This window comes from Rhynchophorus ferrugineus, unplaced genomic scaffold (genome assembly GCF_030347505.1).
Source record: "Rhynchophorus ferrugineus isolate W39M unplaced genomic scaffold, kcgeb_rfMv2 rfM3, whole genome shotgun sequence".
NCBI lineage: Eukaryota > Metazoa > Arthropoda > Insecta > Coleoptera > Curculionidae > Rhynchophorus > Rhynchophorus ferrugineus.
The window spans coordinates 74,533,679-74,558,160 of NW_027472582.1; the positions used below are offsets into that span (position 1 = coordinate 74,533,679).

The following is a 24,482-nucleotide window of genomic DNA, read 5'->3' on the forward strand; positions in this document are numbered from 1 at the left end:
AAGGATAGCACGAGGAACGGAACTCATCAACATCACGTGGTCGACGACATCCCACGAGACTAGCCTGATGGACGAAAACCACAGAAGCCCATCATGTATACCAGCAACACATGAGCACCCCCGCATTACGAAACGGGACACGTAACACATTTACAGGTACCCTCAAACAAAGCTAAACGCCTCAAGACGAACGACGTCCTGCTACAGCTCCGATCGCAGCTGATCCCGTAAAACTCCTCGCTTAGGTTGGGATCCCCATCTCATCAGCAGTCCCCGGGCGTTTGTTTGCGTGATTGCGGGTGCATTCCGGAACTTGCACCACATATAGGTACGTTCCACGGCTGTTCCACTAGGAGGGGAGTTATGTGGCGACCGCCACGACCCTTTAGGCCACCACCAATTCACCATCAACAACTACAAAGGTTGGCAACGCCGGTGGATTGGTACCATGCAGTTCTGGAGTATAAAAGGCCATCACGACGACGTCTCGCTCTCTTTTCTTATCACCGTCCCCCTGTAACAGTACCATTTCCACAGCGCTACCGTACTTCCTTCACTTTAACCTAATATCCTGTCAATCCTCCCATCGACCACATGTATCAATCGCAAGTTAAAATAAACAACTTTGATTCAACCAGTGTTTTTAGTTCCCGTGCAAATTCCTTCCAAAAATAGTAGTGAGTGTTCTGATAGATAACCGCAGCGGCAGCCACACGTTTCGACCGACCGACCGACCCGACGAACATTCCTACACTATCTTTCAGGCGATTTATGGATGCCACTCCAAAAAAACTGTTTGTTCTTTGAGTAAAGCCATTCATCGAGCCATTTTCTAACTTTCTCGAAATTGGTGAAGCACCGCTCTGTAATCGCGTGTCTCATTGATGCGAAAGGGTGATAGTTGGACGGCGCTTCACTGATTGGGTTTCCTTTATGAGAGGGCGCGTTATAGTGCTGTAAAATCACTATATCGTATCTTCGGGCTCATTCTGGGCGTTTTTCGAGCAATGTATCGTTCAAATTCATCATTTGTTGTCGGTAGCGATCACTATTAAGTATTGCATCAAGTTTCAACAATTCGTAATACACCACGCCACTCTGATCCAATCAAACACCGAGAGCATTGTCTTGCAATCAAAACGATTTGTTCTTAGAGTCGATCGGCCGGCTTCGCCAAGAGATAACCATGATTTTTTGCGCTTAGGATTTCAAAATAAATCCGATCATACTTTGGAAGAGTATTTCATAGGCGATATTTCGATTTTCCAGTTGCCTGTCATTCAATTGATGTGGCAGCCATCTTTCCATCTTTTGGACTTTCCCCACTGCTCGTAATCGGTCACTAATTGTTTCTTGGGCCACATTTAACGCTTCTGCCAATTGCTTTTGAGTTTAGTTTGAGTCTTCATCCGAAAACTCTTGCAGTTTCACATCTTCAAACTTTTTCGGTCCGCCAGAACGTTCTTTCTCTTGTACATCGAGATCACCACTTTTGAACTTTCGAAATACATGTCTTTACGGCTAGAGCATGCTTACCGTAAGTTTCTACCAACAAACGATGACTTTCAGCGGTTTTTTTCCTTCTGATTAAATAATAAAGATAATGTGTGCCGCAAAAGCACGTTTTCAGGCACGAAACTTAACATTTTCTAAGGGGTATATATCTATGACGATGTTACCTTCGCAGAATAAATAATGTATAGCTTTGAAGTTTGATGGCAGTAAAATGACATGTGTGAAATTATAACATTGCATACTTAAGCCTAGCTACATCTGTTCCAGTTCCATCTTCCTAATTTTTTCAATCAAAACAAGTTTGAAATGTGGGTTATTACATAAAAAAGATAAAAGATCATTACAGAGCATGCATTTTTAGAAATTTAAAAGTTATTTCCATTCACTCCTTGCTTAACAAAATAGATTTACAGCTTCCATTTTTAATAGGTACGTGGAATAGCAAAGAATATTATCAACATTGGTACAAAAAACAAAGTTCCATAAGACAAATTTTGAAAACGAAAAGAACATTTTATATAAAATCTAATGGATTCCAAAAAGATTATTCCAACCAACCAACTTCGAAATCATCCCAGCAGACAGCCGGTCTTACCCAGCCTGGTTACTGGCGTGACTGGGATCATTTTGTTTGTTGGATTTTACACTCTTGTCTGGGTCAATCACAAACATAAATATACGACCATACCCCAGCAGGATTCCACCCCGCGACTATCGCAACAGTAGGAGAACCGTCCTTTCGCCTTTACCACTGCACCTCTCACAATTCCTAACTGATGGTTATGCTATTATTTCGGTACTCTTTAGCCTTTTTACATCTATTTATTAATTTTCCTATCAAGTGCTATCAAGGCTGTTCTATATTTTTTATAGTTACGTAAATTGATTTAAGAATTTTTTACAAACATTTTATCGTTGATTTGTGTTACTAACTGAATCATCACATCTACTTAAAGGACAAGTGACGCAAAACCAACACAATAATTTTCTACATATCCAGCTATATCAATATTTATATCACGAGCGAAAAAAAAAACTAGACGGAACTATTTAAACATAACCGTTTATGTTTTAAGCATTTAACCAGAGGTTAAGTGGGTAGTTACAATGGGAACCATTGAGAATTTAAAACGGTTATTAGTTGTTCTAGTGTTTATGGGCTGATTCATTCCGAGATACTTTCGAATTCATTAGCAACCTCAATCCAACAATAACCATTTTGGAAGCGACGACTAACGGGATTAGCAGTACACATAAAAGCCATTAGAGTCCAGTGGGAATGGACTTGTTCACATTCAAATTAAACGGTATATTCGTGATCGAAGAGTAAAAAACAGTACAATCGTGGAAACAAATACAATAATTCCAATGAATAGATTATTTTAAATTTAAACTTAATCAATTAATGTAATGCCGGCTTGGTTGGCACAGTGGTAAAGGCGACAGGACGGCCCTCCTACTGTTCCTGCTCGTCCTGTTCGTTCCTGTCGAATCCTGCTGGGGTATGGTCGTATATTTATGTTTGTGATTGACCTAGACAAGAGTGTAAACTCCGACAAGGAAAATAATCACGCCAGTAACCAGGCTGGGTAAGACCGGACTTAATGGTGGGGGCTGTTGTTCGTAGCCCACGTTGAACTATAAGTCCAGTCCAAACAAACCCTCGTTGGTAAAAGGAAGACTTTAAAATATTTTAAAAAATCAATGCATTACCGTAATAAATAACAGGCCAATTGAAAAGTCCCCGGCCTACCATAGCAAAATACATTTTTTTGGCAAAATTAGTTTTTTAAATTCTATTATAGCCACCCTCCAACTTTCCGATACCAGTTTTGTAGTACGATTTGTCCTTTGCTTCCAAATAGGCCTCAGATTCGGCGATCACCTCTTCATTCGACGAAAATTTCTTCCCAGCGAGCATTCTTTTGAGATCTGAGAACAGGAAATAGTCGCTGGGGTCTAGATCTGGAGAATACGGTGGATGAAGAAGCAATTTGAAGCCAAATTCATGGATTTTTGCCATCGTGTGACACGGCGCATTGTCATGGTGAAGCAGCACTTTCTTTTTCTTCAAATGTGGCCGTTTTTAGGCGAATTCGTCGACAGCCGTCAAATTTATACACGCATCTTTTGAGGGTTAGGGCTAACTAAAAAATATATAGATTTAATTCTAGTAGCGCCATCTATATCTCAGGCCGGGGGCTTTTGAAGTGACCTCTTATCAGAGCTACAACAAACTAAAATGTGTGAAATGTCAAAGTTAAATGCGGCAACATTGCTAGGTCTTGACATAATAAATTGAAATTACGTGAGTTCACTAGTACTTTAGATATACTATTATTATAGCTAATAACTAGTTGTAATATGTATGCCGTGTTCTTTTTAAATAAAAACACTCCCTATAACTGCTAATGTAAACAAAATAAGTAACTAAATCCAACGAAAGAAATCTTATTCCCAGTTAAATATTGGGAGCGTTTTCGAGTGAAAAAAAAAAGATCGAACGGCTACCGAAGCATCTCCCCAGTGAAACTTTGTTTATTTTGAATATCTCCGGCCAAGTGGCGTGTTAATTGGACCAAAAGTCGCCTTCGCAATAAATTTTATCTGGAAACATATGCCGAGTGCGTCGGATCCAACGAGTTTGCTTATTTAGATTAAAGGATCCACTTTTTTTGTTAATATCTGTATCGGATTGAGTGTGAGATTGTTTAAACTAATTTATTGTTGTTGTAAATATTTAACGTGCCGCCGGATAATTATTAAGTAAATAAATGAATGCCATCGAATCGTTTAGATGTAAATTGATAGCGTGTTAAACATGGCCAACTTGATTATTGAAGAACGTTAAATTCATTAAAAAAAATTATGTTATGAAAATGTTTATTTCTTTATGTTTTATTTTATATATATTATCTCTTACTGTGTCCGATATTATAGGATGGCAATAAAATAATTTCGGTATTGTTTTTTTTGTGATCGATAGAAATCTAAAATGAAATAAAACTTATATAAACTAAATTTAATGCTCAATATATTTTTTATCGTTTAAAGATAACATTATGGAATGAGATGATGCCAAGTACAAGTAATGGATGTAAAAAGCAAAATGATTATTATTTATCGTTTCCGTACTTTTCTTTACAACTTTGGATACAATCTCATATCTCTTTCCCACCTAAAAGAAGATTCTCAGTTACCATTTCCTTTAATTTACATTACATTTTATGACTGAAAAAAGTACCAAAAAGGGTTATCTCTCGGATGAAGATAAAGGTCTCAAAATATATGTATTTTGGCGGGAAAAAACTGAAATCCGTGTTAAATTTCTGTAATATATATATTTTCAAAGGTATCTGATTCTACGTAATATTCTTTATAATCCCTGTAATTTTCAGTAACCTACGATATTTCAAGGACACTTCTATCTCTCAGATAAAGATACCTTAAAATATATGTATTTTGGAGTCAAAAAAAAATGAGAATCCAAGTTAAATTTCTGCAGAATTTGTCTGTAGAGATATCTAGACATGTGACACAAAGGAGCTATAAATATTATTATACCACTATTTGATTTGTCGTAAAATTCCTTATAATCTCTGTAATATTCAGTAATTTGAGCTTATTTGAACGAAAATTATAGCAAAAATACTGAAAATAGTACTATATATATATATATATATATATATATATATATATATATATAGTCTATATATACTATATATATATATATATATATATATATATATATATATATATATATATATATATATATATATATATATATATATATATATATATATATATATATATATATATATATATGGAAAAAGTGGCTTTTTTATCTTTTTTTCTCTCAGATAAAGATAAACACCTTAAAATATATGTATTTTGGAGTCAAAGAAAAATGAGAATCCAAGTTAAATTTCGGCAGAATCTGTCTTTAGAGATATCTAGACATGTGACACGAAGGAGCTATGATAAATCACTACACAACTTATATTTTTTAAGAGATCTGGCATAAACAATAATCTACAAAATTTCTGAAAATAAACGTTTCATTGTATAACTCAAAAACTACAGATTCTATATAATTACAATATTGTGACATAATTCAACGCAAAATTCTTTATAATCACTATAAAACCTGAAAATGAAGAAATATCTCAGATTGGAAAAAGTGACAAACATTTTTATCTCTCCGATAAAGATAAAAGACATCATTTAGGATAAAGATTAAAATATTGTGAGACACTCTCTTATTCCTATCAAATTAATCGGATATTTTATTTTAATGAGGTAATCAGAAACAATAAAATGACAGATAACTGCTTTGACTACGATGGAATGTTATGTAACAAGTTAGTAAACATGCTTAAGACCAGAAAATATATGTAAATATATACATGGTTATGTTAATAAAATGATCAGCTTTATTTTAATTATATCCTTGATTATTTTATAAAGAAACATATTAATTAATTATTTTTGCTTTTCATTGTGTGTGTGTGTGTGTGAATCTATTACTTATTTTCATTAATAAACACAAATTTTTCTTTGACCCACATTTTTAAAATTGAGGATTGTGAATTAATTTTAATGGAATCTTTCGAATGGGTAATAAATAAATTCTTGTTTTAGTTATGTTTTCAGTAATTTAAGAGTATCTATTATATGGCTTATAAATGAATTTAAAGAATTTAAAACAGATGTATTTAATGTGTATAAAACCGCATAGGGTACATTTATAATCAGCTTCATGTTGAAGCCTAATTGAAAGGCCTCACTTTAAGTATATCATTTGGTCAACGTCTACATTTGTGAGAAGTTACAGGTTACTGTTAACAGGTCAATTGAAAAGTCCCCGGCATATCATAGTAAAACACATTTTTTTGGCAAAATTAGTTTTTTTTATTCAATATAATTCCCTTCAAGGGTGATACACTGATTATAGCGACCCTCCAACTTTTCGATATCATTATTGTAGTACGACTTGTCTTCCCAGCGAGCATTTTTGGAGATCTGAGAATAGGAAATAGTCGCTGGGGGATAGATTTGGAGATTACGATGAATAAGGAAGCAATTCAAAGCCCAATTCATGGATTTGTGCCATCGTTTTTACTGACTTGGGACACGGTGCATTGTCTTGGTGAAGCAGTACTTTCTTTTTCTTTAAATGCGGCTGTTTTTCGGCGATTTCGTCATTCAAACGGTCCAATAACGCTATGTAATAGTCGCTGTTTCGATGGTCCTTCTTTTTTCAAGGTAATCAATGAAAACTATTCCATGCGCATCCCAAAATACAGACGCCATAACCTTGCCAGCTGACTGTTGTGTTTTCCCACGCTTTGGAGCGGGTTTATTGTGTGCAGTCCACTCGGATGACTGTCGATTGGACTTCGGAGTGAAATGAGTGAATGAGTAAGCCATATTTCATCCATTGTCACATATCGACGCAAAAACTCGGGTTTATTACGCTTGATTATCTTCAAACACTGCTCCGAATCATCAACTTGTCGTTGTTTTTGGTAAAAGTGAGCTCGCGCGTGACCCACTTTGCACAGAGCTTTCTCATACCCAAATATTCGTGAGTGATATGATGTACACGTTCAGTTGATATCTTTTGAGTGTGCTATTTCATTAAATTTCAATTTACGGTCCTTCAAAATCATTTTGTGGATTTTTTAAATGTTTTCATCGGTAACAACATCTTTTGGGCGTCTACTGCGTTCACCGTTATCGGTGCTCATTTCAACACGTCTAAACCTAGCATACCAATCCTTGATGGTTGATTTTCCTGGGGCAGTGTCCGGAAACTCGGCATCAAGCCAAGTTTTTGCTTCAACTGCATTTAATCCCTTCAAAAAGCAATATTTTATCAACACGCGAAATTCCCTTTTATCAACTTTTTCACAATAACAAAAGTTGCTTCACTCAAAATGCTATAATTCACAAACTAATGATCCGACAGCTGTCAAATTTATACACGCATCTTTTCAGGGTTAGGGCTAAGTAAAAAACATATGGATTTAATTCTAGTAGCGCCATCTATGTGTCAGGTCGGGGACTTTTCAATTGGCCTGTTGTGACCATTTTAACACCGAAAACAAAGAGCGTCTCTGAACAGCCAAAAAAATTGAAGACGAGGATTTGAAGGCAACCAATGGGGATCGCTATCGACTACAATTGATGCTTCTGCGCCGAGCACTGCGCGAAAAATAACCGGAATTCGAGCAAAGACATAACAATGTAAATCTTCTGAATGACAACGTTCGACTATATGTTGCAAAATAGGTGAAAACATACTTGGAAACATTAAAATGGGAAGTGCTACCCCACGCCATATTCTTCAGACCTTGCTCCTTCTGATTAGTATTGGCTACCGATGGACAATACAACCATTGTTCTACTTAAGCAGAATGTGTGTATTTTCCAACGACGGTAAATCGGTTTAGGTAGCAAAACCTTCGGAGGACGCCAGCTGATGATCTTACCGATTCCGAGAATCACCACCCAATCGTTGACCTGGACGCAGAGTTGTCCGCCGGTCGTTATTATCCCACACAATCGCTTTTTTTGCAACTGTTACAGTGCGAAATTGCAACTAAACAAGCAGAACTCGCAGAAGAATAACCCCGAAAATTGTGTAAACTGAAAAATAAATTGAAAAAGCATGAAAAGAGCTGAAAGCATCGAAAATCGATTTGTCGCTAATGACGCTAGTTACGCGGTGCCTTATTATTAAAAAACGATGATGAAATGTTTGTATTTTGTCATCTCGGATCAGATAAGATGGCTTTTGGAATGGTGTAAGATTAAAATGTGGTAATAAAACAATAAATTGTTATTGATTCCGAACTATGTTTTTATGTTGTAGGAAAAGATTAGTATGGAATTTTGCAAAATCATATTTTAAAAAATAGATAGTGGTAACAGAAGTTGACAAGTATTATAGGTCTATCAGAAATGAAAATAAAACGTTGGTTTGTTAACTTCAAATGTGGTGGACACCGATGATGCAGAACGCAGTGGTCGTCCAAATGAGGTGTTAACATCAGAAAACATTAAAAAAATCGTTTTGATCGAAAAGTGAAGTTGCGTGAGTTAGCTAACATCGTAAAGATATAAAAAAAAGTGTTGATTTCATATTGTATGGGCCAGGATGACTATCAGTACGCTCTGTTCAACGTGGGTGTCGCGTTTGCTCACTGTTGCCGAAAAACAAGAACGTGTTAATGATTCTGAGCAGTGTTTGGCTATGTTTAAACGTACCAAACCGGAATTTTTACGTCGATATGTGATAATGAATGAAACATGGATCCATCACTTCACTCCAGAATCAAAATGATCGTTATCTGAATGGACAGCAACTGGTGAACCTCGTCCAAAGCGCCCGAAAGCATAACAATCGGTTTAAAAGGTTGTGGCCTCCGTATTTTGGGATGTGCGTGGTGTAATATTAATCGACTACCATCGAAGGAAAATACCATCAACAATAAATATTATATAATGTTATTGGAGAGTTTGAAGATCGAAATTGCATAGCAACGACTGCGTATGGTGGCACAAGTCAATCAACAACAACAAAACAATGGCAAAACTACATGAATTGAAGTTCGAATTGCTCTCACATGACTACTGGCTGTTCCCAGATCTCAAAAAAGTTCACACCGCTAAGAAATTTCGCTTGAATGAAGAGGTTATCGCTGAAACTGATGACTATTTTGAGGCAAAAGTTAAATAGTTCTACAAAAGTGATATTGAAATGTTAGAGTGGCACTGGAATTATTCCAGTAAGGCTCTTGATGGAGATTATGTTGATGAATAAAGCAAATTTCGAACAAAAAAACACATTTTCTTTGTTACGCCCGAGACTTTCAGCCTATGTGTTAACTACGTCAAAAGTTTCTAATTCTAATGAAAAAATTAAGTCTTTTTCTTGCTCCCAAATATCTATTATCGTAAAACGTTACTACATAAAAAACGTAGATTATTATTTCACACCGAATATTACATAATAATTATACAGAAGCATTTTTCAATTACGTAGAGGAGCTACAGAATTAATCGCTCTAATTGCGAACGGACTATATTGGAGAAACAGATATAAAGTGATGTTATATGTTTCGCGATTATATAACGCCATCAAGCTGATGAAGTAGCCATGAAATCGACGATCTATTTTTAACTCTATCGATTCCATTTCATTTGTGTCAAGTGGTTTTATTCGTTGCCTATCGCAAATAGTATCGGAATAAACTGTGATTCTTACATGTTTTTTTTAAAAAGTTTTTACCATATTGAAATTTATCATTATCATTCGCAATTCTGAGTATTGTATTTGATGCTTTATTTGTAAATATATTTTCTCGTGGTATTAGAATTTTAAGAACCAATGTTGCTTTCTGGAGAAAAATAAACAAAGATCGCTTCATATTTCTGTTACTGATTTACTGTCATATTAACCATGATTTACAATGTAAACTTTGAAGATGCAACGATGCCTGAAGAACTTCCGGAGGATTGTTCTCACCCCAAATTTGGCAATTCCGCTTGTTTATATAAGCGGCTATAGACAGACAATCTTCCGTAATTTTTAGATCGGTTTTAGAGATTATTCCTGTAGGCAAAATTGGAATTTATGATGGAAGTTAAAAAATATATTTTATCACAGAAATACTGGTAGAGAAATTCGGTTTAAGCTAAAGATTGTTATGCTAATCATTATGGCGACCTTCTATCAGGGAAATCAGTTGTTACTTATTGACGTCTCGAATTTAAATGTAGTTGTACAAATAATTGTTTCGGAAAACATAAAACATAAAAAAATAAACATATCAAAAAGGAACAAAATAACAATTCTACTTGAGAATTTGACGTTTTCTACTTCAAGGTACCTCCAAAATATGGCATTGGAATGCATTAACGGTTTCTTATATAAAAGACAGAACTTCTGCTAATTAAACAATTATGTAGCATTTAGAATGCACAGTTCTAGGTTGCTTTACCAGCAATGTTGTCAGAATTATGTATTGTACGACGTCGCATAGTATACAACATTACAGACACTAAATATAATGGAGAAAATTGATTTAAACCAGCCTACCAGATCCTACATTATCACTATATTAAGAGATTGATAAATAATAAACAAAACAATTATTTTTTATTATATTTTAATAAATTAAGGTAATTTTCATACCGGTAGAAACAGTATATTTAACAAAATATATTGAAACACAATAACTGTAAAGATAAAATTGAAAAACATTAACGTTGCTAATGATCGTAAATAATAATATCTTCAAAGGCTGAGCGCGATTCCTTATGGTTGAGGGAATTAATGGTTTTTTCGTGACTTTTATAGAAGTTATTAAAATATATATTCAATGATAACTATGGTGTTTATGGTTGGGTTAATTACTATATAAATTATTATTGCAAGACCAGTTTTGGTAAGCGATAATGTTTTACTATTGGGCATCCGAAGAAGAAGTAATAGTGTCGTAGGACATAATGTTTTTAACAATTTAGAGATAACAGTTTTTTTTTTAAATTACTTTTAGTCGTTCGTATGATTCTTAAATAAGATAATTTTAGATCTATGGGTTTAAGAGTCTAAATGGGTTTTTAATCATATCGACATTATTGTTATTGCGTACATATAACCAAATAACACCTCAAACAGTAGATCTGAATTATTAGATAATTCCTTTTACATCATCTTGTAACTGTGAATGATATACATATAGTACGTTGCCTTTACGTTTTTCCATTATTTTTTTTTAAATACAGTTTCATATTTACATAAAAACAAAATAAATAACTTAAAACTCTATATAATAAAATTATTTTTATGCAAATATAAAAAGCTTCCACTATTAAATTAAACCTGAAAAAGAATAAAGTGGATCAGTTTTTCAAGCACATACAAAGGGGATGAAAATAAAAATTACAGAAAGAATACAGTACTTATATGTCAGAAGTTAAAAAACGAACAAAATTTGTGGATTATAGAGAAAAGCAGCGATCTTTATACTAAAATCCCTATTTACTCTTAGAGCCAAGGAGAAAAAACGGTTAAAATTTTGTGATTTTGTAAAATTTCGAAATTTACATTATTTGGATTGTCCGACATTGTAAAATCTATCTAAAATTGAAACTACTTTGATAAGAATAATAGATTGAATTAACTCTTGATGGGTTTGATTATTTAATAATAAACATAACAACAAAAGTATAAACAGCAGATTAGTGTTTCATGTATGTAATAAATAATTGGTAAATGGACAGTATTCAATTGTCTGGAACCGAGTAACTTACGGTTCCAGACAATAGAAGGCAGATTGACGTTGCGTGCGTAATAGAGTCTGCTGATATTTGAGTTATAAGCATCGTAGTTGATCGTAGATTCAACAAGTGGGACATTTTAAATAATTAAAATAAAAGGGAGTTTTCATATATATAACAGGTCAATTGAAAAGTCCTCGGCCTGACACATAGATGGCGCTACTAGAAATCCATATGTTTTTTAGTTAGCCCTGACCCTCAAAAGATGCGTGTATAAATTTGACAGCTGTCGGATCATTAGTTTGTGAATTATAGCAGTTTGAGTGAAGCAACTTTTGTTATTGTGAAAAATGGATAAAAAGGAATTTCGCGCCTTGCGAAAATATTGCCTTTTGAAGGGATACAATACAGTTGAAGCAAAAACTTGGCTTGATGCCGAGTTTCCGGGCACTGCTCCAGAAAAATCAACCATTAAGGATTGGTATGCTAAGTTTAGACGTGGTGAAATAAGCACCGAAGACGGTGGACGCCCAAAAGAGGTTGTTACCGACGAAAACATTAAAAAAATCTACAAAATCATTTTGAACGACCGTAAACTGAAACTGAATGAAATAGCAGACACTCTAAAGATATCAACTGAACGTGTACATTATATCATTCACAAATATTTGGGTATAAGAAAGCTCTGTGCAGAGTGGGTGCCGCGCGAGCTCACTTTTGACCAAAAACAACGACGCGTTGATAATTCGGAGCAGTATTTGAAGATAATCAAGCGTAATAAACCTGAATGGCTTCATCACTTCTGCACACGATGAACCCGCTCCAAAGCGCGGGAAAACGCAACAGTCGGCTGGCAAGGTTATGGCACCTGTATTTTGGCATGCGTATGGAACAATTTTCAAGACTACCTTGAAAAAGGAAGGACCATCAATAGCCATTATTATATAGCATTAGAAGGACGAAATCGCCGAAAAACGGCAGCATTTGAAGAAAAAAAAAGTGCTGCTTCACCAAGACAATGCACCATGTCAAAATTCCATGAACTGGGCTTCGAATTGCTTCCTCATCCACCGTATTCTCCAGATCTAGCAGCCAGCGACTATTTCCTGTTGTCAGATCTCAAAAGAAAGAAACTGAGGCCTATTTTGAAGCAAAGGATAAATCGTACTACAAAAAATGGCATCGAAAAGTTGGAGGGTCGCTATAATCAGTGTATCACCCTTAAAGGGAATTATGTTGAATAAAAAAAAAACTAATTTTACCAAAAAAAACGTGTTTTACTATGGTAGGCCGGGGACTTTTGAATTGACCTGTTACTAATCTTCACTTGGATATATTTGACAGTAGAAAAGGGGGCATGTCGAATTTGAACTGAATTCGCGTCTTTTTGAATCTGAAATTGTTGAGAAATTTCTCATATAAAGGTCCAACAACTAGAAAGAAAGAAACGAAATAACAAACATGTTAAATAGTGGAGTATTTTAAAGAAAAAAAAAAATATATATATATATATATATATATATATATATATCCCAAACCATGTCGAATATTCCGACAATGAAATTGTTTAGATTCATCTCGACGTTCTAGAGTTAATTCCTCATTTGCCGCGGGTGCCTTTTAGCTTTATTTTGCCAACAATAAGGAAGCTATGCGGAGCATGTCTAGTCGAAAATAACTTCGGAGGCAACGGGTTGCAAAATATTCATCTGCCGGCGTTCCAGGGGGATCCGAAAAATACCGTGTACGCTAAAAACGATATTTTTAAATCGTTTTCTGGACCAGACCGGCTTTTTCGCCACGGAGGCAACCTTTGGCGCTAATAAGGTCACTGGGTTCTATATGTGTCATGTATTTTTATATTCCCATATTTATAACCGTTTCGCATTCATGCATATACAGGGTGATGGAACCTTCAGTAGAGTTCCCGCTTTAATTTACACATTTATTTGTAACCAATAATTCGAACTTGAATTTACAGTGTGTATAGTATTCTTGATCTATACATATAATTTAAAAGAACTGGCAACGTGACAAAAACGAATTTTTATTTCCTAAATATTCCCATACTTATAACGGTTTCGTATCTATGTATATACAGAGTAGGGAACCTTCAATAGAGTTTTAATTTACCTATTTATTTGTATCAATAAATTGACAATGAATTTAAAATTTATATAATATTCTTGAACTATATATATAATTTAAAAGATCTGACAACGTGGCAAATTCAAATTTTTATTTTTATATTCCAAATTTTTATTATTTAAAATTGTTATAAGTAGATGAATGTACCATTATCTCGAGGCACAATGTTTAAGTGATAAGAAGGACAACAACCAAACTTTCTATTGGAAGTGTATAATGGCTGACACTTAGTGCAATTTGAGTTGTAATCGTAATCTCTTCTAAAGATCTGTATTTTTAAATAGATAATATTTACTGTTTCGATAACAATAGACGGAATTGATTTTTGGTTTGGCTCATCACCGGATAAGGCAAGAAGAATTTTAAGGTACAATGAAACACCTAATTGGGATGACCACAAAACAAAACCGCTTGATTTACAAGTTTTGATCTTTTGTCGCCCTGTTCGTCTTTATTTATGGGATATTATTAATATGAAAACGTATAATGTGCTTTACAAACGTGATATTATTATTATCCCATTAATAATATTTATTTGAACCTATTATAAGCTGGTACAGGTAGGAAGTGTCTTGTAGAAAAATTAGTCTAGCGTACATTCAGAGAGCGAAAACATGTGGGTGTACAAACGAGAGACGATTTGGGAAGTTTTTGTTTGCATAGTCTTAAAGAACGAAACGTTACCGTTTCCTGGAAGTAAATGTGGGTCGTTCAATTACGGAGGTCCGTTCGAAGACGACCTTTGTATTGTTATTTCAAAATTGCATTTCAGATATTCTTTATTTACGTATCGATTCTTAAACATCAATTTCACTCAGTTAGATGGGCTTTTAATGTACCAGATCGTTCAACAAGTTTTGTCGTTCCATTACATTTTTTTCTTCCATTTGTTCGTTCATCATGCACTAGATTGTTCAATAAGTTTTGTTGTACACACTACATTTTCTGGATTGATTAATTCATCGTGCACTAGATCGTTCAATAAGTTTTCTCCTTCACTATAGTATTTAGTGCAGTTGTTCTAACCTTGAGCTAAGATTTCTCTTTGTTAGGTGAACAATCTCTATACTCGTATATATTTTTTGAGATGTGCATTTTTGGTATTTTTTTTTCACGTATTTTAAGGATAATAGTTCTTTGACCTTATTGTATTACTAGTTTAAAAGTAATCTACGAACAAAGTTCCTTTTGTATTTATATAAAGAATTGATGCTAACATCTTTCCTGATTGATTTTTGGACATAAACTCACTTCATAACTGAAATATGAGATTCATAGCACTATTACTCTCTAATTTTAGTTTAGTACGACTGTGACAGTCCTTAACACCATACAAAATAATGAAACGATAGTCAAATTACTTTTTTTTAAAGTTGTTTTTAGACCCATTTTTTCCTTTCATTATTTTGTTATAACTTATATTATCTGTTATATATTCTTATTAATATTAATTTATAGTTTAATATATTTTATTTATGGAACAAAATAAAAGTCTAACTGAGAATGTCCAACTTTAAGCAATTCATTTAACGAAATCGACATTTTGAGTGGAAACCGCAGCAAATAGCTCTGAAAAAGACATGGATCAAGATCGACGAATGGCGAAATTTAGTGCAGAATATTCGAAATCCTGCGGCTTCAACAACAGCATATTGAGAAGCATTCAGCATTCTGGATCATATTCAACATCATGACATTATGGATAGGGAACGTGTGACCGTATCACTAGCTTCGAAATATCTTAATTATGTCTGTGTATGAATTTTACTATTGGAATTGAGGAGAGAAACGTTGAATATGAATTTGAGAGAAAATAGAATAAATATCAACGAACAACTATGTCTAGTTGCCGATTAATATTCAAATATACGGTGCAGCGTATAATGAAAGTCGATCGTGCTTTGTAGGTCTTGTCACCTAAAAAAAAAAACGACTGTGGTAAACAACAAAAATGCTACGGGTACCAGTACCGAATTATTATTTGAGCCGCATATCCCGCGCAGATTAAACTCAGGACACGTTCGACACAGAAAACCGAAAGAATCCATGTCAATACAACATAAACCCGAACTACTATTGAATTAATTAATTACGAATAATAACTGTAGACACAGTTTTTATTATCGGCCGTTTGCCGTGTTATTTTTGTTATATAAAGTCGCTTTCGCAACCTCACTAATTAATTGTGTTCAGTCCCTGTTACAAAATACAAGAAACAATGTTTTTTTTCTTTCTTTCTTTTTAAACGTACTTGCTATTATTCATAGATATTGCGTTTCAATAAATATAGTTTAATGACTTATAACAAAATAGTTAGAGAACAAAGAAATTATAAACCTTTAAAAGTTCATAGAATTTCAAAATCATTTTTCAACGGTTTAAGTCAATAGGATTAAAATATTGTTGAAGCTAGTGGACCCTATTTCTCAAAAACAACTGCAAACTACTTTAAAATACTACACTAGCATAGCTACACAACAGATTACAACTAATTTTAAAACTCTACATATAACAAAATAGCAAATAGCTAGGCTAAAAATTCAAATTTTATTCTCCTTGCCGGCTTGGTTGGAGCAGTGGCAAAGGCGACAGGACGGTCTTATTACTGTTGCGATAGTCGCGGGTTCGAATCCTGCTGGGGCATGGTTGTGATGGTTTAATATTTGTGATTGTCTTTAGGCAAGAGTCCAAAATCCGACAAGGAAGGCCGGATGTCTTCTGGGATGATTTCTAATTTGGTCACTCGTCGGTCGGTAAGCTTAATGCCGAGGACCGTGGTTCGGAGCCCACGTTAAACCAGTCCAGATAAACCCTTGTTGATAAAAGGATACTTTACAACATATAAAAAATTATACTTTTGTCTACAAATATAAAAAATAATTTAATTTCCGATGATCTATCAAAATTTACCCTGACTATTACGAGAATACCATTGAAGGATTGAATCTTCCACATTTTTGATAAAAATTTTGAATATTTTAGTGTTTTATATGAAGTAAAATAATGAATTTATTATATAAATAAACAGGAAAAATACTGTTTCTTAATCTTTTCTCAAGCTTTAGTCGATTGATTGATGAGGGTGATTCTAGCCCGTAATCATATTAATACGATAAGTTGATTATTATTTATAAATAATTATTTGTATGTATCCTTCACTAAATATAACGTTAGTAAGTACACTTTACAATTAATTACCCCATCGAACATAAAGGAGATCACATACAAATAAAGGCGTCTAATAAAAACGTCTAAAAATAGATAAATCGATATTATTTTAAGATAACAAATTAGGTATGGTATTTAGTTTTAAAGGTATTTGTTTATTTACAATCAAAGAATGAATTCTATTCAACTCTGTATCAAATACTGATTACATATTACACTTGTACGGTAAAGTACTGCACCTAATAGTTTCAAATTGCAGAATACATTATCAATAAATATCATTACGCAAAACAAGTTGTTTTTCATTTGTTGTGCATCTTTTTTAAAATATCTATTGACCTTCAAAGAATCATTGAATATTAACTAAAATAAATCGTATCACGTGTGGTCAAATATTTGTTTTCAAAGAAAACGTAGACTTATTAATACATATAATACTAATAACTTAGGAATATTAGGGTTACTAAATTATTATTAATAGTTTTTTATCTTAGAGCACATTAGAGCAAATTAGCACTGAACTTAAAAGTGGAACATCTTCATTTGCAAATAAAAAATATATAGTACATTTTTTGACTTTTGGTTAACAAAAAAAATCTTCATCAATTCTGATCTTGATTGACGATTATGTCTTATGGCATTTTATCAATGTCTAGATTATTAGTTCTAGATACCCATTGTATAAATATTTAACAACGATTTATTTATGTTTGTTTATACATTGACCTAGTAGAAAACATTTCGATGCAGAAAATATACTAATATTTATTTAATGATAAATCTCTATGAATTCATGTATTATTACTTGGTTTCAAGCTAATCGATTATACAAAATGTTTTCTTATTTGTGGTAGATAAGTGATATTTAAAATTTGGTTAATAGTTCTTCGTAAAATGTATTAATAATAACCGATATACTGTATTATAACAATAAAGAAACAGTTATTACTAATGATATATATATTTTATATGTTATAAAATCAAAATTATTTTTCTGCCAACATTGTTTCGACAATTCAACATTCAAAACGTCCTGGTAGACGGAAAACACTCGAAGATATGGAATTGCAGGAGTTATTGGATGAAGACCCAACATAAACAATTGACAGAAAATATGAATGTGAGCTAAGAAAACATACTGATCGAAGAAGTTAAAAAATGGCCCGATGAATGGTTTAACTTAAAAGAGAAACATTTATTTTGAAATTACATTCATAAAAGATGCGAAAAATTATGGAAAAAAATAGTTTTATCGGTGGTCTGTGAGATTGGATGTACAAAAAAAAGTTTTTGTCTACAGCAACTTGTTCTTGACAAAGTCAACTTGAAAATGTTCAAAAAAAAGTCGTAAAAAGGTGCTAAAAGAAGTACGGCAGGAGATTTAACATAACAAAACTTAAAGTTATCGTTATTTGATAACTGATTTGAATAAATAAATAAACAAAGTCACTTAAAAAAAGAAACGTTTTCATATTAAATCTCCAACAATGAGCACGAACGTAATACCAGAGAAGATCTATTTAAGAGAGAACCGCCATGAACCGCATTTAAAAAGTCAAGATCTTAAACCAGTCTATGAATATTTCAGAAAAGAATAAGTAAAAGGTATAATCTTCTTGTCATGTCCCTGAATAATTTTTTTCTTTTAACCTTTACACGAACAAAGTGATTCCTTTCGTGATACATAGATAATACTTTCAGTTTGTTCTATAAGTTTGTCCTTATGCTCGTTTATTGTTCTTTTTTATATATAATATTTATTGTTCAGTGATCACTTTTACTGGTCGAAATTAAAAAAAAAACATATTTTTAGTGATGTGGTAAGTTTATTTTCTTTGTAAATTTATTTACTTAAGTTCTTGAACAAGATTTACGAGGCAAATGAAACGACTTTGTCGTTCTCATAATAAACCTTTCACTTTTAGTTAAAGACATTTACTTTAAGTATGGATAAGAATTGATTTTATTAGTATTATCAAGCATAACTTGTAGAAAGAAAAAGAACGAAGAAGAAGGAAAATCTCCAAAATAACTGAAATATACATAAGATATTGATTTAAACATCTGTCTTCAATAAGGATGGTTGAAATAAAGGACAGCTAATGTTTATATAAGTTATATGTATATGTAGATTAAGAAATTATGTCAAAAACTCTTATAAAACACTGTCGAAAAAACTGAACAATAGCTGTTTCTTTGTAATTTTTACAAAAATACCATGACTATCAGTCTTTAATCAGTGTTATATTCACTGATTACGTCAGTTAGAGCAAGTTAAAAAATTATTCTTATTAAGAGTTGCAGTTAAACATTTGTAATGTGTTAAAGGTTTGTAGGAGAGTGGTACAGTACTTTTAAAAGTGGTATAAATATGGAAGATTTGTCTATTTCTGGTCAGGTATCAACGTCTTCGACTGAAGTTAAAAAACAAGATTTGGTATCACAACAACGCACCTCACAATGATATCTGAACTCATGAGTGTTGTATAATGACAAAAATTAATATTTGCAGTATATACCACAAACTCGCAAATAAAATAACTTCAAAATCTTACAGGTTCAAATAGGTCAGCAAATGATAGAAAACATTAAATCGGGATAAAAAAACTGAACACAATTTTTTGTTAATGTTTGGAGTGAACATTCGTTAGGAAAATGAACGGTCTCCCACATCACTACATAGTATAAAACAAAGTTGCCTTTTCTGTCCCTATATCCCTATGTGCGCTTACATCTTTAAAACTACGCAACGGATTTTGATGCGGTTTTTTTCAATAGATAGAGTGATTCAAGAGGAAGGTTTATATGCATAATACATGCATTATATACTAAGGCAACATTGCTAATTTTAGAGGTTTCTAACGTGATGTCGTAAATTAACCTATTTTTTTAGGCTTATTTAGCAATTAGCAAAAACGCTGCCTAACCCTACGAGTTAGATCAAATTAATGTACTACAGTATTGAACACCATAAAAAGTTCTACAAAAAAGTCCGCGAGGGTATATGTTTATCTTTTAGGGATAACCCACATTAACCATTTTTATTGTTTACTTTTTACGTGAGAAAATGGCTTATTTACGAAGCTATTTTAAGCAATACGGCATTAATCCTTATCGAATTAAGTACCTTAAATACAGTGTGCAATTCATATAGATCAATATGGTTCCTTACAGCATGTAAATTAAACAAATATTTTCGGAGATATTACAAATTTAAAATTTGCGTTTAAAAATGTGTAATGTAATAAAAATTGTATGAATTTAGATATTCCAAAGATAGCAGGAAATCTTCATAGTAAGTATAGGGGAAGAGGAATTGTTTTACTCCAAATTTAATGCGTGCAGGCCAAGGGCAGTAATGAATGAACCAAAAATACTGGATCGATTTTAATCATGTTTTCATTGAGTGACATAGGCATATATATTTTATGCCCGTGCAAAGTCGGAGCGGGCCGCTATGTTTTTATATACAACGTTCATATTTTTTCTGTAGTGTATTTAATTTAGTATCAGCATTGCACCCGTGCGAAGCCGGGGCGGGTCGCTAGTATTTAATAATTTGTAAATACAAACACTATTCTTCGAATAAGGAATCAATAATAACTTGTTGGAAAAAAAAGCGATACAGTGAATTTGCTAGGTATAAAAAGTGAGTTTTACTTCGCAATACAAGAACAATATTGTTTTCTTGGCTGTCTATCGCAATATTATATTATTTATTATTATTTTTAATCATTATATATTATAGCTTTATTAAAAAACATCATTTTCTGTTCTTTTACTTAACCTCTGTTGTCTAGGATCAGTAATATTTGTTCATTCAACATATTTGACTTATTTTTAATTGTATTAACTCACCCTGTACTTAAGGGGACCATCCTTAAGACGAGTTAAAACACTTGTCGAAACATTTTTCGCAGGAAACATTAACTGTAACATATTTTCAATGTTTTCTCCAATTCATTCGCGAGAAATAAGAACTATACGTCAGCAGTAAACGAGGCCATTTTCCGATATAACACGATCACTCCGGTTGGTTTTTTCTCCATCACATAATCACCAGATCATCTTTTACGGAACACTAACATATTGGGAACGAATTAGCAACAAGCGTTAACCGCTACCGCGATAGGTAATAGGAGATCTGTTTGCATCGCACGGTATCGTGCGTCGACCGAGCGTTGCTGAGAAACTAACGACCGGCAAGACACCACTTGTCGTTTTGACTAGTCGAAATCGCCATTGAAATCGAGTAGGACACTTTTACTTTCCGATACAGTTGTCGGAGATCATTACGCACATTTAAATGCAATCCGTTCGATTGGTTTAAGAGTTGTGCGGCGAATACAACTAGATAAATATATTTTTAAACATTTATTGGTCAAATAAAATACTTGGTATTAGTATTTACTAAATTGTTTGTACTACTACCAAAATACTTAGTTTTCATAAACAATAACAGCTAGAGATTGAAGAAGACAAAATTATGAATATACATAACAGGTCAATTGAAAAGTAAAAAAAAAACACATTTTTTGGCAACATAATTCCCTTGAAGGATGATACACTGATTATAGCCACCCTTCAAATTTTCGATACCATTTTTTTAGTACGATTTGTCCTTCTTGTCTCCATCTTCATTCGACGAAAATTTCTTCCCAGTGGGCATTCTTTTGAGATCTGAGAACAGGAAACAGTCGCTGGGGCCAGATCTGGAGAATACGGTGGATGAGGAAGCAATTCGAAGCCCAATTCATGGATTTTTGCCATCGTTTTCACTGACTTGTGACACGGTGCATTGTCTTGGTGAAGCAGCACTTTCTTTTTCTTCAAATGCGGCCGTTTTCGGCAATTTCGTCCTTCAAACGATCTAATAACGCTATGTAATAGTCGCTGTTGATGGTCCTTCCTTTTTTAAGCTAGTCAATGAAAATTATTCCATGCACATCCCAAAATACAGACGCCATAACCTTGTCAGCCGACAATTGCGTTTTCCCACGCTTTGGAGCAGGTTCATCGTGTGCAGTCCACTCGGATGGCTGTCCATTGGACTTCGGAGTGAAATGATGGAGCCATGTTTCATCCATTGTCACATATCGACGCAAAAACTCGGGTTTATTACGCTTGATCATCTTCAAACATTTCTCCGAATCATCAAGTCGCCCTTGTTTTTGGTCAAAAGTAACTTCGGGCGGCATCCACTTTGCACAGAGCTCAAATATTCGTGAATGATATGATGTACACGTTCAGTTGATATCTTTAGAGTGTCTGCTATTTCACTCAATTGCAATTTACGGTCATTCAAAATCATTTTGTGGATTTTTAAACCTTTTCGTCGGTAACAACCTCTTTTTGGTTGGGGCTATGCTGTATCACAGTTTAAATAAAATATACCCTGTATTAAGACATATATGGCTTTTTTCACGTAACTTTGAAATGTTTATCGACATTTATTTTATAATTTAATTTAGATACTTCTTTACATGTAACTTTTCACCAAAAAGTTCATGATGAGGTCACAATATTCGGGTATTCGTCTCCTGTTAGGAGGGTTCAAGTCTAAATAATCTAGTAGAAGTTACAAAAAATCATTAAGAACTCTGTTTCTATAATTATTATACAAAACAGTATATGCATATGAGAAACTATCGTTTAAAGGGCTTTTACAAAAACAACTTCTTTTCATACATGTAAAATAATAAATTTTAACCATGGGCTACATTACTTATTTTTAAAATGTTTCGTTAGTTAATTAGTATTTAAGCCACTAAAAACGCGACTTATAAAAACTATAAGTGAACAAAGACAATAGTTTTGATGAATATTCTTAAAAATATTATAATATTGTAAAATGAATGAGATATTTATAAAATAAATAAACGCTCAAAACTTGACATGTTATGTGTCTGTTTATGTCATATTATATGATTATTTATTTAAGATAAGGCAATTTGTTTAAGGTAATCTTTTTGATAACAACAATTCTGCAAACTTTTACGGTACGAATATTTTAAACTTAATTACATTAGACCTGGCAGGCAAATAATTTGTTTCGTTATAAGTGAAAAAATCGCAGTTTCGTTATTATTATTTAGAAACAAAAGTAACATTTAAACAGAAAATGTACAGACAAAAGTAACAAACTTACGACATCAAGGTTACCATTGGTTTGGAAACGAAGGTCCTGTGAAAACAAATTCGAAAATATCGAATAAAACATATGATAAATAAGGTTTGGTTTTTAACGTTTTAGCGGATTTATTTAGAAATAAATGAAAAGGAAGTATAAGTTTATTATCAAGGCCAACACAATAATTAATGCATTTTTTTTACCGAACTCAAGTTGCTTTGTGTGTCATTCCTTTCTCTGAAGATTGTAATAAACCATTTTATTTTTAAAACATATTCTACTATATATCTTAGCTTGAATTATCTGTTGGGTGATCGTTATTATTCCTGCTAGGAAAATAATACGTTTGTAAAATTGAGTACAAATATGTTAGGAAAAGTTAGGATTTATTCTGATTAATATATTTTTTATTCCATTATTTCTATAAACTAAAAAGTAAGAATCAAAAGGCATCCAGTTCAGTGAGTATGACTAATGCCAAAGTATTGCCTATTAAAATTGCTATAATGCAACTTTTTTGATACTTGTTATACAGAATGATGCCTTCTCGTCTGTTTTTCCTTTAAATTATTCCCGGAGGGACAGATCTGGACTATATATATGGCGGGTAATAAAGCAATTCGAAGATTAGTATGTTCAATTTCTTTCGAAAGTAATTGGATTTGGGAATAAATAAATAAAATTATTTCACCGTAACTATAAAATTAAATAAAAATTAAGCGAATCTTTCATGAGCTTCTACATCGACGTTCCGGGTACGGAGATTTGATCTTTTCGTTTGAAATCAGATGATTATGGACCGACATCTGGAAGAGCAGTCTGGAGGCTCTCAACAGGATATTAGAATAAGGAAAATAACAATTACCTGTTGTTTGTTTTGGCGAATGAGAAAAATCAACAGGAAATTATATTATTCAGTCAATAACATATTTTTAATATTTGTTACCCATATTAATTGACAGACTTTTGTATATTGACAGTATTAACTAATATTTAAATAAAATATTTTACTCGAAACTTTATTTAATTTCCCGCTATAAATATTTCCGTTTGATGCGCCCTCTAGTGACTCAGGTAGGTAATATAATACTTAGGTATAACTTTATATAGTCTATTCCAAGTTTTTTTAGTAAAGCAGGATATTTGTGACGTCGAAATATTGCAATGTTGCCGAATTAACTCTGAGTTTTAGTTCAGTTTGGCTTTGACATACAAGAAAATTCTAATCTAA

General features: G+C 33.0%; 1 protein-coding gene across 15 annotated transcripts in view; it reads right to left on the bottom strand.

Moving 5' to 3' along the window:
* The window catches only part of CdGAPr (GTPase-activating protein CdGAPr), a 112,476-nt gene that overhangs the window by 34,063 nt on the left and 53,931 nt on the right, over positions 1 to 24,482 (bottom strand). The window contains exon 1 of one of the 15 annotated variants that reach the window (XM_076397669.1): positions 20,980 to 21,349. The exons of 13 other annotated variants lie outside the window; for them this stretch is intronic. In XM_076397669.1, the coding sequence (XP_076253784.1) occupies positions 20,980 to 21,060 (81 nt within the window). In that variant the 5' untranslated portion in view covers positions 21,061 to 21,349. Of the gene's footprint in view, positions 1 to 20,979; positions 21,350 to 24,482 lie in introns of those variants that run through there. One more of the 15 variants, XM_076397665.1, reaches the window with a different exon arrangement.